The 13,349-nt window shown below is 36.9% G+C and overlaps 1 protein-coding gene across 7 annotated transcripts in view; it reads right to left on the bottom strand.

Moving 5' to 3' along the window:
- The window catches only part of myo3a (myosin IIIA), a 145,833-nt gene that overhangs the window by 51,032 nt on the left and 81,452 nt on the right, over positions 1–13,349 (bottom strand). For all 7 annotated transcript variants that reach the window (XM_077244185.1, XM_077244183.1, XM_077244181.1 and 4 more), the window contains 3 exons: positions 9,266–9,370; positions 9,085–9,184; positions 1,625–1,701 (listed from right to left, as the gene is read on the bottom strand). In XM_077244185.1, coding sequence (XP_077100300.1) covers positions 1,625–1,701; positions 9,085–9,184; positions 9,266–9,370 — 282 coding nt within the window. The remainder of the gene's footprint in view (positions 1–1,624; positions 1,702–9,084; positions 9,185–9,265; positions 9,371–13,349) is intronic.

A 13,349-nucleotide genomic window follows, 5' to 3' on the forward strand; every position in this document is an offset into this window, starting at 1 on the left:
GTACATAGTATGTACATGGGAAACAGGACTGTAAAATGAAACGTTACCCATATTTTTTGTCATTTGTATATTTTACACAGTTCCGCTTTACGAATCTAAATGCCTATTTACTTATTATAATGTGTAGTATTTATTTATATTTAAAAAACAGAAATATGTCAATAAAATCCAGTTCTTCAAATGTGCAGTGATGGATAAAATGTATGAATGGTCTCTCTTTCAATTAATCATTCGGAATTTCAAATTGCAATTTTTGTGGTTACACTTTATTTTAAGGTGATGTAGTTACATTGTACTTAATCAAACAAGTACTGAGTAATATTAATAAACTGCATGTACTTAAAGTTATGATTAGGGTTTGGTTTAGGGTTCGTTACTTGTAACTATCCATAATTTACTTTTACTACTAAAGTAAGTAACATGTAGTAATGTGTAACTACATCCCTTAAAATATAGTGTTACCTTTTTAAATTAAATATAAAGACATTTTACACAGGCAATGACATTCTGGGAAATTAAGCATTCTTGATTATATTATTTTTTGCGCATGTTAACTAAATGACCTTATAATTACATAACTACACATGCTTAATAGTATAGAAAATACACAGCGATATTACACACTCTAAAAGCATGTTCATTTTAAAAGTTTCTATTCATAAAAATATAGAAAATATAAATTTAAAAATATGATTAAACAGAGGATGAGAAAAATTCAATGGATCCAAGGCAAAAGAGCTACAAATTAAAAAGATTTGCTCTGTATAAAATTGTATGAAAAAATGTTGATTACACTATTTTAAGGTGCACTTGTTGAAGTGTAATTATACATTAATGTACTGAGCAATATTAAGTAATTACATGTATGTTTAGGGTTCGGATTAAGGGGTAACGCTTCATTTTACAGTCCTGTTTCCCATGTACATACTATGTACTTATTATAGTAATTACAATAACTGGGTAATACCTGGGTAATAACTAGGTACTAACCCTGAACCTACCCCTAAACCTACCCTTAACCCATGTACTTACCTTATATTACCCAGTACTTTCTAGGTAGTACACTGTAAGTACTGTACTGGTTTAGGGTTAGTTGAATGTAATTATGCATAATTTATAGTTATTACTATAGTAACTACATGTAACATGTATAACACGGACACCGTAAAATAAAGAGTTACCAAAATGGCTTATTTATCCGCATTACGTTTACATCTCTTTATTGATCTATAAAATTGCACAGTATGGAAAACAAGAAAACTGAGAATGGTGGTCTTACCTCAGAATTAGAAACACAAATAGTGTGTAAGGTAATCCATGTGTTTAGTCCAGAGATGAACCCAGAATGTTCACTGCAGAAGTTTAGGAATCTAAAAGTGCACTAATGATAAATCTCTGTTTGTGTTTTGATTGTATTGACACCTGGAACAAATTGAGGCACGTAAGCCTCTAACCCTTGAGTCATATGGAAATTTTGGCTTCGACACTCAAAACAACTTCAGAGCTGTAGTCCTTTTCCCCTCTCTCATATGGAAATCTTATGGAAAAAACTAAGCTAACAAAAACATTTGCAGTCCACAAAGTCACCTCCATGCTTTGCAAACGACTTGCCAATGGATCTCACCTCTGGAGCCATCCAGAAGGGTGTACCGACAGAAGTGTTCCTCCTCAGCCGGGTGTTTGTAAGCTGGGCAGATACTCCTAATGAGAGGAAGAAACACAAAACAAACAAAGTTTTATGTAAGGTTATTCAAAAAGATTGTATGGATGACTGCTTGATAAGGAATGTCTTTGGATTGTCTGAAAGTACCTAATGGACAGACAATGAACTGGCTTTTAGCCAAGTGGCAATGGAAACAATTTGAATAGAGATCAAACAGGGTTACAAACATAAAATAATTTGTTGTCTTGGTCTGCGGTGATCATAGTAACCTAACACTAACCCTCAAGCCTTCTGGCTGAAACAGAAGTCGTTATTTCACTGTAAGAGCAACATGGACATTATAAGTCATATGACGTTTTAAAGACATGATGGAGAGTAAAGGAAGACCGAATTATAATTTTTGGGTGAACTATTCATTTCAACTAGAGAAATTTAGATAAGAAGCTAAATAGAGGGGTGCAGGGATGACGTCAAAACTGTCAAGACTAATTCGCTACTGGTTACCTTGAGATTTTCCTATGAGGTTTTATAATGGGATTTTTCAACTTATGAGTAAAATAAGGTCAGAGGAAAACAACTGTCATGTGCATGTTGCTTTGGTTTAGTTCTAGTTCCTGTACCTGTTTCCTTTGTTCCTAGTTTCGTGTCACTAGTTAGTTTTCTTGGTTACTGATTGTTACGCACCAGTTTTAGTTTCTGTTGATTAGCCTCGGTAGTGTATTTAAGCCTTCAGTTCTTTGTTCGGTGTTAATTGTCATCTTAGTGATTGTTATTGTGTTATGTATTCTCCAGCGATCTCCTGAGTGTTCCTTTTGCTTATTTAATTAAAGACTGTTATTGTTTCTCTACTCCTTCTTCATGCTCTTTATTACAACTGAACGTTTTGCTCTACAATGTATATTACACACACCCATATCAAAACAATTTTTTTTTAAAACTGTTATTCTCTGTTTCTTTGTTTCTTTATGTTTCTAATAAGTAACTAGATAAGAACGTTTTGGGGTGTGAGTGTGTATAGTTTACGTTGTAAGACAAAATGTCGAAATGTTATCAAATTATGTTTACCAGAGGCCGTATTCTACTCATAAATTGAAAAACACGGTTATAAAACCCTTAGGAAAATCTCAAGGGAACCAGAGGTGAATTAGTCTTCCAGCTTTTGAAGTCATCCCTGCACACCTTGATTGTGTAAGATAACTTTAGTTTTCACAGGACTTTTTTTTACTAGAAAGGAAAGGAAAGGAAAGGAATGGAATGGAATGGAAAGGAAACAATAGTGGTTGTGGAAAGGCAAAACGAAGAGAGTGGTTATTGTTAGGTAGGTTCAGATATTCTCGTGCGGTCACATTAGTAAGATAAAGGTCCATTGTCTATTGTCAATAGTGCAGTGATGTATGAAACACAGCTCAAACATAAGTCACTTTCAAACCAAGCAGATTTAAAATCTCACCATCATCAATTATGTCATCATAATACTTTCATATGAAATCTGGTCTTCTTTCTTATACTGTATCTATTTTCATTCTGAATTGTGGCTGGTCTTTTCTATTTGCTTCTGTTTAAATATCTATACTCGTCAACAGCTAAATGGCTAAACCATAGTCTAAAACCAACTTTGTCACAATCTGGTCCAGATAAAAATGATGAAAAATGTTTAAACAGTTTTCCATATACAAAAGGTACTTTAATAAAACAAACTTAGGTAATCCAATTGCAGGAAGGGAGGACTAGGGAGCCACACAGCAGAACTGATGGAGGGACGAGCCAAGGGGAAATCCGATGGACTGAGAGATCCAGCGGCATCGATGGACCCGGGGGCCGAGGCTGGAGTCCCGGTGGTGAGCAGTCAAGGTGGAGCCTGGGGACCGGTGGACCGAGGCGACTCCGAGGCGACTCTGGCTGTCAGCGAGTACCCCGGTGAAGCCTGAAGGATGAACAAGTCCGACGGAGCTGTATAGGGCTGGCATTTGCTGGGTTTCTCGGTCTGTGGTGGGCTCTTGTTTCATCTCCACGGTGGGTGTGGGTGTTGGGTCTGGGTAGGTGATGGATGGTAAGTGGGTCTGGAGGCTAGCGGAGGGATCCTCATCTACCTCTCCCACTGTAAAAGAAGATCCTTCCACCCATAAGGTGAAGTTGATGTACTCAACCAGTGTCCAGCAAGAGTTTTCTCTCGGCATCACCATCCGGCTTTCGCCATGGAGTCCGACCCAGAACCCCTCCATGAGCGTGATGTCGCTGAAGGTAGCACAATGGAAGGTGCTCAGAAACACGTACTCCTCCATGTCTCTACCATTTTGAAAAATAAACTTTGTAGCCCCTTAGGGCTGGTGAGAATTCCCCATCGGGGCTACATCTATAGAGCCAATCTCCATTCTTGTGTGGTCTGGTATTCACATATTTGTGACATACTTACCTAAAATAAAAACTACTCTTTTCCTTCAGGAAATGCAAATCTAATGTCATGTATTCTGAGCACACACTTTAGAAAATTTTCTCTGGGAAACAAGATATTACGAATTGTATTTATGCTGTGAAGAACCATGAAACATAACCACATTCAATTGAAATCTGTTAATAACAAATAATATGAAATGTCTAGATTAGAGCAGATTAAACATCTTGTGCTGCTAAAATTAACTTTGTACACACGAATCATTTAGAATCTTTTTAAAGGAATCTTCCTTTCTGATCCGATTATAGCTTTTGAATCAACAGCATTAAGTAAACAGCCCATTGTTGGCGGTATCAAAAAGCATTCTTTGCATTCACAAGACCCACGAACACATTAAATCCCAACAACATCAGAAACAAATACAAAAACATGGATTCACATATGCTATGGGCTGAAAATGGACAGCAGACAATAGATGTACTGAAGAACAACAGACAAAAACACACCCCCCCCCACTAAACAGTCTCTTGCGGCTGTTCCCTTTCTGCTACATTAGATCTGCATGGGGCCCCGGGGCTGGTCTTAATAATCATCAGAGATAACACTGCCAATTAGAATATTCATGACAAAGCCACCAAAGTGCCCTCCTCCAAAAGCCTCCCCACCCTCCCCTCGCTCTTTTTGTCTAATAATGCAGCTTTTTTCGTTCAGATGAGTCAGTGTGGGGGCTTTATCCGCTCAGCATAGCGTGAGCCTCTTCACACAGATAACGCATTAGCCCTGCGTGACTCTGCGCGTGCTCTGAGATGTGGGCATGTGGAACCCCTGCATACAGTCGCGGTCCGACAGCCACCCACACACCGTAGCTCTGTTTCTGACAGTGGGAGACAGATAACGCCCCCAGCCACATCTCTGGCCAAGCACTCAATGAATGCACTCTTTTTGTAAAAATAACGTTGACGGTAAACTAAGCTACATTCAAGAGAGGTTTGGAGGAGAAAGGAAACAAATCAAATATCCTGTTTTCACAAGGTGTACTGTATTGTGAATAGTCATAGCTTAAGTGGTTTTCACTGCATGTCAAGCCAAGCAACATTTAACGTGACTATATTCAAAACATAACACCGCCTCTCATACCTTATTGCTGAATTAGCCATATTGAAAGGGTTTTTCACCCTTTGATAACATACGCTAACAAGCTAGATGCTGACAACATAATAAATCGAAGTAAATAAATCTGAAATAAATCTGGTAAATGGAAGATTATGTATTTTAATATCATATTTTTAAGATATAATTGGTATAAAAAAGATGACATTCGGTTGTTTATGTTAATGAGTCTTGTTAGCTAGCTTAGCACAAAGTGTGATTGTACTACTCCATATGAGTGCAGCGTCTGAAATGAAGGCAGTGTACATGATTTGGTTATTAAGCTTAAATAAATAATACACAAATTGTGAATGATTTGTTTATATCAGGACATCAACCACTCCGTGGTTCGATAATCATGACTTTCTTTCCTGCCTTTCCTGCCAAATACACCATTATGAAGTAAAAATAAATATATATTTTTTGTATCTATTCTTTATGGCCATTCAAAAGTAGCAGTGTATTCTAACACATTCATTTTAGCAGGTAACATACTAAACATCTCATTTTGCAAATGTATATTTTCCCCTGTCTGCTAACATATTTTATGCTTTATTTACTTACAGCTCAAAACAGTGACTAATGAAGGGCTGCGTAATTTGTTATGGTGCCATCATTTGTATAAAACACTGTGAGGGAGAATATGCCATCAATATGTTTGGTCCAAGAGAAAAGGCTGTATATTTTAAATGAGTATATCTGTTAAAAGTTTATTTTGTCAACCTTTAGAAGTACACTAACATATATGGCCTCAACTAAAAGCTAGCTTTGTAAGATTTTTCATAAGGCCTTTAAAGTGTTACAGACCTTTCAAAAACATCTCTTTGAGTCATGCACTAATGCCACATTACCCTTTTGCATTTATGTGGTTGCATTAACACTAATCAGCCCCTCCGCATGCACTGCTTATGTAAATACTTCATGTTAAATTATGTAGATTTGAAAACCATGTATTTTGAAAGAAATGGCTTAAAAAGGATGTTTAGGATGGATGTTGAAAATGTGAGGAATTTTTAAACTGAAAAACTAGAGAAAAAAACCCATAAAAATAATACTTGAAGTGGGTTTCTGATTACTGGAATTTTGAAGGCAACCATCATAAAGTAAATCAGAGTTGATGACCTTTAAAAGTGGACATACTCCACATGGCCTAAAGGGCACTGCAGGAAGCGACCGCTATTCAGTGATATAATCATGGTTGGCAATTTTTTGCCACTGATTCAGAACCCCAAACACAGTGTGTATTTTCATATTTAACAATAACTTGACCCATAAGCTTTCATTGTAAAAGCATGGCTGTGTAAGCACTATTTTTGTGCAATTTTGTTTTGCATGTTGTTGTTTTTTACTCTCAAAGTGATGTAGCCATTGACTTGCATTATAGGCATCGGCAAGGACTACAGTTTCAAATAAAAAATTCTACTGAAAAAAAGGGTGAGGGTAAGTAAATTAAGAGCATTTTTTCATTTTTGGGTGAACTATCCCTTTAAGTAAAAAGGTTTAGATAAAGGGGTTTGAGTGATTAATTATCAATTTGTAATCTAATGGAAAAAAAATTCAAAATAATTTAATGGTGTCTACATTTTATTTAATCTGCAACAACATTGAGAACTTTTATAAAGATATGTTTGGTCATTAACTTAAATGCATCCTTCATTATGCAAACATCTCGGCATGAAAGACCCACGACAATGTGCTACTACATTTCTCTCCAATATAGTTAAATCAATGAAATGATAGACAAGGCAGTTTAAATAGTGACAGGATGCACGTAAATAAGCAACAGAGCGATCCGTTAAAGACACAATTATGAAGTATATAGTAAGTACCTTTTCTTCACAAAAAAAGTTTATACTTTTAGGGTGTAGTATAAGCAGGTAAACTGTGACACAGCAACTCACTATATGCTGATGGACTTCTATTGGACACATTTCTGTGATGTCACTGAGGAGATCAGTCCCTGTCCTTGACAAACTCTAATAGAAAGCTCATCCTGCTGACAGCAACTTTGCTACAGCAGTTTGGAGTTTCTTGCATGACTCTCTTTTCTGTCTTTCTGTCTCCACAGCACTCTATCCATGTGCCCATCCCCCAACCCATCCCTAAAAAGAGGAGGATGTCCTGTTATCTCCCGCATCCCTCGGATGCAGTCGACTAATTATGGGCTTTATGTGCCTCTGCTCTGGGACTGATACGCATAGGATGGGGCTTTGGGAGGGGGGTAAATATCTCCTCTCAGGGGCCAAATGCGGCCTAGAGAATAACATAAGAAGAGATTACATTTAAAGTGGATTTTAGGTTGGAAATTAATAGTGAAGGGGGTGAAGGGAGTATGTGGAGCATAGCAAATGCTAGTCTGTGCGACATCACAAAAGCCTACGATTGGCTGTTTATTCCGAGGAAAAGCATTTACTGGCTTTCTAAAGGTTTATAAGCTCTCATACATGGTTATTCAGGCAGAGTCTCTTAAAAATGCCTGACTTACAGCCTCGAAAAAAAGGACACGTTTCCCCAACGTAATGAAAAGAGGCAAACGTAATGGTCTGCTTCACTATTGTATTTTTGCTTGGGATTTAAGAGCTGTTTTAATTTGGAACAAGTTTCATTTTTGAGAAAATACAGAATAACCGATTAATTTGTATGTATTTTAAGCACCCTCAAATGAAAGCAACAGCACCTTCAGTTGATAATATCATATTGACGAAACAGATTTGACAAACGCTCCAGTGTATATTTGTGTTTGCGCTCTGAAGAATGACAAATGTTTCTATTTACAACATGCTTTTGCAACGGTGAGCAATGTAGCCAATCACAGACATGTTTGTTGATCTCTTGAAGGCAGTGGCCAATCAAGGGTGTTTAATTTAGTCAGAATCCACTCACCGTTCAAAACGCTGGAGTTTTTGTTCAGTGCTGAGTTCTGCATGCTCTCTTATCCTCTCATTAACAAAGTGTAGACGCATTGTAAGTAAGAGATTCATTGTGCAGTGTAAACAACTTCATTTATTATAACAGAACTTTGTGAGATCGCGATAAACTGAGATGAGTGACAGATTTTTAGTGATTAAAAAGGGAACGTGCCTAGTGCACTTTCTATACTAAAGCCTATCATTTGTTCAGAATTTGAAAAAAAGTTTTGTTCTTCATGCTGCTAAGAGGACTGATGGCCAATTACACGCTGCAAAGTTTCAAAAGCGAGATCCACATATAATTGCGTTATTCACTCTTAAAATAGCAAGGGACAAAAATATGTCAAAATAGACACACATAAAGCAATGTAAATGCAGACTAATAGATTAATAAAAAAATAGTCAATTTTCGAATCAATATTTTTGAAATTCTATTCCAGTTATTTGTAAAAGTAATGACTTCTAAATAATCTTCTTAATTTCTCACTGAAAATTGCTATTCTTGTCATGGTGGAGCCATTGCTTACATCTGCACGTTACTACAGAACCCTCACTTATTTCAGAAGCGCCCTCAGTGATTTGATTCTGGAACCTGGAGTCCTGTATGATTCCAATCACATCATGCATCTCTGTTTTAACTCACTCTATTTAAGAGAGCTTCCTTTGGTCAAGGAAAGCTAGAAGCAAAATCATTAGTAACTGAAAGCAATGCCATGATGACAGTCAGGGGCTTTAATGCAAGTGTGTTAGACATCCATCAACAGCGTACATGTAAATGCACTGCTTTTGATGAGAAGAAATAAGTGCTATTCAATTAGCATTGAAACACTCACAAGTAATGGCTTTGACCCGTGTATAAATCAAGGTTGATCAAGTCTCTCACTTGCACACAAACACACACACACTCAATCATTCAGGCTTTCTCTTTCACAGCCAGCAGTCACTTCTCAATAAAAGAACAACTTCCTCACCAAAGTCAACCAGCTTGACTCCTCCTTCTGTGGTGAGCAGGATGTTGTTGCCCTTGACGTCTCGATGGATGGTCTTATTGATGTGTAAATGCTGGAGACCCTTCAGAGACACGAGCACATGTTACAATACAAAGCCAAGCAGTGAAACGGCTCACTGAAAAGGTTGGTTTTTGAGTTTTACCATGATAGCTTCATGTAGGATGTAGGCTATGATGGGTTCCTCCACGCGGTCTCCTCTTTTCAGCATTCCTTTAGCCAGATCTGTGACAGACCCTCCATTACACAGCTGCAAACAAAGGAATACATAATGAAGAACAAATATATGCAAGCATGTAATATATAGCAGTTATATATATGGCAGAACAACCTGTTTCTGGTTAAATAAATAAATAAATAAATAAATATTCTTAATTCAGATTGGATGACACATATTATCCAATATACACCCATGTTTTTATTATTATTGAAGTACAGTATTATTTTAGTACTTAATAATATTTTGAATTAACTTTTATTTTATTTTAGTTTGAGATTTAGTAATTTCTTCATGTGCTTAGATCATTTTACACATGCAGCTATAAACAAAAAATGAATTAATTTAATTTAAAAAAAAAAAATTGTATTCAAACATAGAAAGCAACCTGTTATAAAAGGTAATGTATAACATATATAACATGCATAAATATATAACTGGTCCTGACTGATAATTAATAAATGAATAAATAAAGACTCACATTGGATGGGCCATATTCATATTCTCTATAAAATATCCGATATACACCAGAGTTATTTTAGCACTTTTTGTAGTATTTATCAATATTTGGAATTAGCTTTTATTTTAGTAATTTTGTTATGCTTTTTTCATGTTACACAGCTCCAAACAAAGGAATACACAAATCAATTGTTATTGTTTAGTAAATAAATAAATAAAACACATTTTGTATGCAAACAAGCAACCTGTTATATGGTAATACAACCTGTTTCTGTAAATAAATGAATAAATAAACAAACAAACAAATAAAAATAAATTTCTTAAAAAGGTGAAACAAATCTAAAGAACACGTGCTTTTAAAAGGCCTACAGTCACTTCTAGAAATCAAACATTACATTCAAATGAATCATTTTCTGATTCTTCATGATTTGGACACAGAATACTAAAGTACTGCTGACCAAGCGGGTCAAATAATAGATTCGTCATGGAAATGCTGAAGCTAACAGTAGGAAATATAATAAGGTTGCAGCTGTAGTAATAATGTTCAGAGAGGTCTTAAATAGGGAAGTATGTTTAAAATGCCAATTTCCATTGCTTTACAAAGTCTAACACATTATATTTGTAGCAACAACATTCTGTAAAACTAACTGGGTTGATGCTGTGGCTGTGATCAATGCTAACGGTTTGCCTTCAGTCGGAGGACACGGAGGTGAAAATTGTTCTTTTTTTCCCAGGCAAGCCCTCTTGAAATTACATAAAATTGTCTAGCATGTTGCCAAGGCAACAACAATACCCTCTTATTTAGAGCCATTTAAATCGACCAAAGGCAAACACGGCTGTCTTCGGCCCGCTGCTTTTGTAATGGGACAAAATGCTTGTATGAATGCTCTGACAGACTCTTATTCACAATATCCCAAAATCTATTCCCTTTTATTTTGATGGAAGAAATAAAAATACATAGGCAGTGATGTGCACCTTGTAGTTCAAGAAAAAAAACATGTCTAACCAATAAAGAAAACCAGCAAATTGGCCCTAACGTAACGAATGCAACCAATTACAAATCCTTTGAAAAGATTCTGCTTGATCCGGCCTTTTAGCAGAACACTGAACACTTCAAAGAGAACATCAATGACTCACATCACTTTATGTCCCGAGAGGGCATTTACATTTTCAAATACATTTACTTCTATTTCCAAGACGCATCCCAAGGAGTTCAGATGAGTGGGTGGAGGGGCTTGATTTCCCTGATTATGCATAAAGCTCAAACATCTGCAGAACAGACAATTATGTAAAGCTAAATTGTCTCATTTCTGTAGCACTGGTGGCAACAAACGGAAATACAAAAATAGCTGCATTTCTACATTTTCTGAAAAGTATTATTGGCAGGGTGTTGCTGGTGTTTTGAGAGGTTCTACACGTTCGCATATGGATAGGGTGTCCCTATGGGTTGTTTCTAGGTACTGACTGACTCAAGTCAACAGAGGCAAATCTCTTTGATTTTTATTTTTTTTGCCTGTAAAAAGTTGTATTGTCTGCCAGGGGAAAACTGCATTGAATCCATTTTTTTTTTTTTTTTTTTTTGCAATAGAACTCCAGAACTGCACAATGTGAGGCATCATTCATTTCTGTAGTATAGACCTGCGGGGATTCACCTGCCAAAATGTAATACTTAGAGGCCATTCACACAAAATCTGTTTTTTTGCATTTTAACTCTTTCCCTACCATTGAAGGAAATTTCCAGCTTTCCATGTTTTCACTGTTATAAGTTAGGGGGTGCTATTCAGTGGTGGAGGAAGTACTAAATCTCAGTACTTAAGTAAAAGTACAAATAACCAGTGACAAATTTACTTTGGTAAAAGTAAAAGTACCTCAATGACAACCCTACTTAAGTAAAAAGTACCTGCTTTTAAGTATTAAAAGTAAAAGTACTTGCATAACATGGTCAGCTCATCAGCTCATCTGGTTCTATGTCGAACACGTCTCGAAATAGTTCTCGGTTCTGTACTGGTGATCCGAGAACTGCTGTACCTGTGCGTGCATGCTCAGTATCAGCTGCTCGTGCTCATCACTTCTCTCAGCACAAGTCTCAGTTCAGTGAACTTTTGGATTGGTAAAATATACTCCGGGATATTGGTTTATTTCGAGTCAGAGGGACTGTCAGGCATGTTTGAAAGTGAGTAACTTCAGTAACTTATGGATCAGCACTGACGCAAGACGCGAACTGTTTCGAACGATTCAGTCCGATTTAGTGTACTGGTTCGACCAGTTCACTAAAAAGAACCGGTTCAAAAGAACGATTCGTTCATGAACCGGACATCACTAATATCTATGGCAACCAAACTTAAGACTGTTTGTCTCCATAAGACAAACGTGCAACGGACGGACGGTCAGGTAGACGTTTTGGCAGGGGGAAAACTGATCAGAAAATGTAACGAAAATGTAACGGAACGTTGTAGAAATGTAGTGGAGTAGAAAGTATAATTGATGTAAAATGTAACGAAGTTAAAGTCAAAAGTATGCACTATTGATACTACTTAAGTAAAGTACAGATACGTGACAAATGTACTTAAGTAAAGTAACGAAGTATTTGTACTTCGTTACATTCCACCACTGGTGCTATTATACAACTTCTGAAAGAGTACTGAATCACCTGATCAAAACACAGCAGAAGAAGAAGCAGAAACAAGCGATAGCATATGCAATTATGTGCGTATGTAAAATAACGCGATCATCAACATTAAACCGCATAAATCAAAACTGTCTAACGTTATTGAACGAAAAGTCGACCTAGGCAGTGGAAGAACAAAAACGAGTTCTATTTCTAAGTGGAACTTTACACAGCATCATGGAGTATATGCGAACACTACTTGTGAGCCGTTGTCTAAAGCATGTGTGTTACATGATTGGCTACTGCAGTTAGGTGGCATTACAGGTGCGCCAGCAGAATACTTATGTGTGTCTAGAACGTCATCAGCTTCTTTGTCTTCATGGAGCCGTTTGTTTGTCTCTGCGTGATCTCTGTATTAGTGGCTAAAGTTTCTTGCATAATGAGTCCGAAATTCTCGTCCGAGATTTTCGGACCTACAAAAAATATGACTTCATGTTGTGTCAATCACATTTACACACTGTCTCCGAAACTTTCATCCGTCATAAATAAATTCGGATCGGATTCGATTTTCTGCGTTTTTCATATCTGTAGTGAGCATTTTGAGAGGTGCTTTGACAATTCAGAGCCACCGAATGACGAATACGAAAAAACACATACGAAAATTTTGGACTGATTGTGCAAGGACCTTAAGAGTGAACCCCCCCCCCCGAAAAAAGTCGGATATGTGTCACGCTGTGCCCGTAGCATCAACTTCATGATGCAGTGTCTCGTTTCCCCTTCACAGGAAACCATGGTAACAATACATTTAGAAACTACTAAATGTTGTTTATCTGTGTTGTCTGTGTTTTTTCTTCCATAACCCCTCTCAAAAAGGGCATCATAGCATTCAGTTTAACTTATTCTGGACGTCCAAGCTTGATAAGTGGTGGGCTGAAGGGGTCATTT

Source organism: Siphateles boraxobius, unplaced genomic scaffold (genome assembly GCF_051911475.1).
Source record: "Siphateles boraxobius isolate OS27281-9 unplaced genomic scaffold, OSU_SipBor_1 26, whole genome shotgun sequence".
In the NCBI taxonomy this organism is placed as follows: Eukaryota; Metazoa; Chordata; class Actinopteri; order Cypriniformes; family Leuciscidae; genus Siphateles; species Siphateles boraxobius.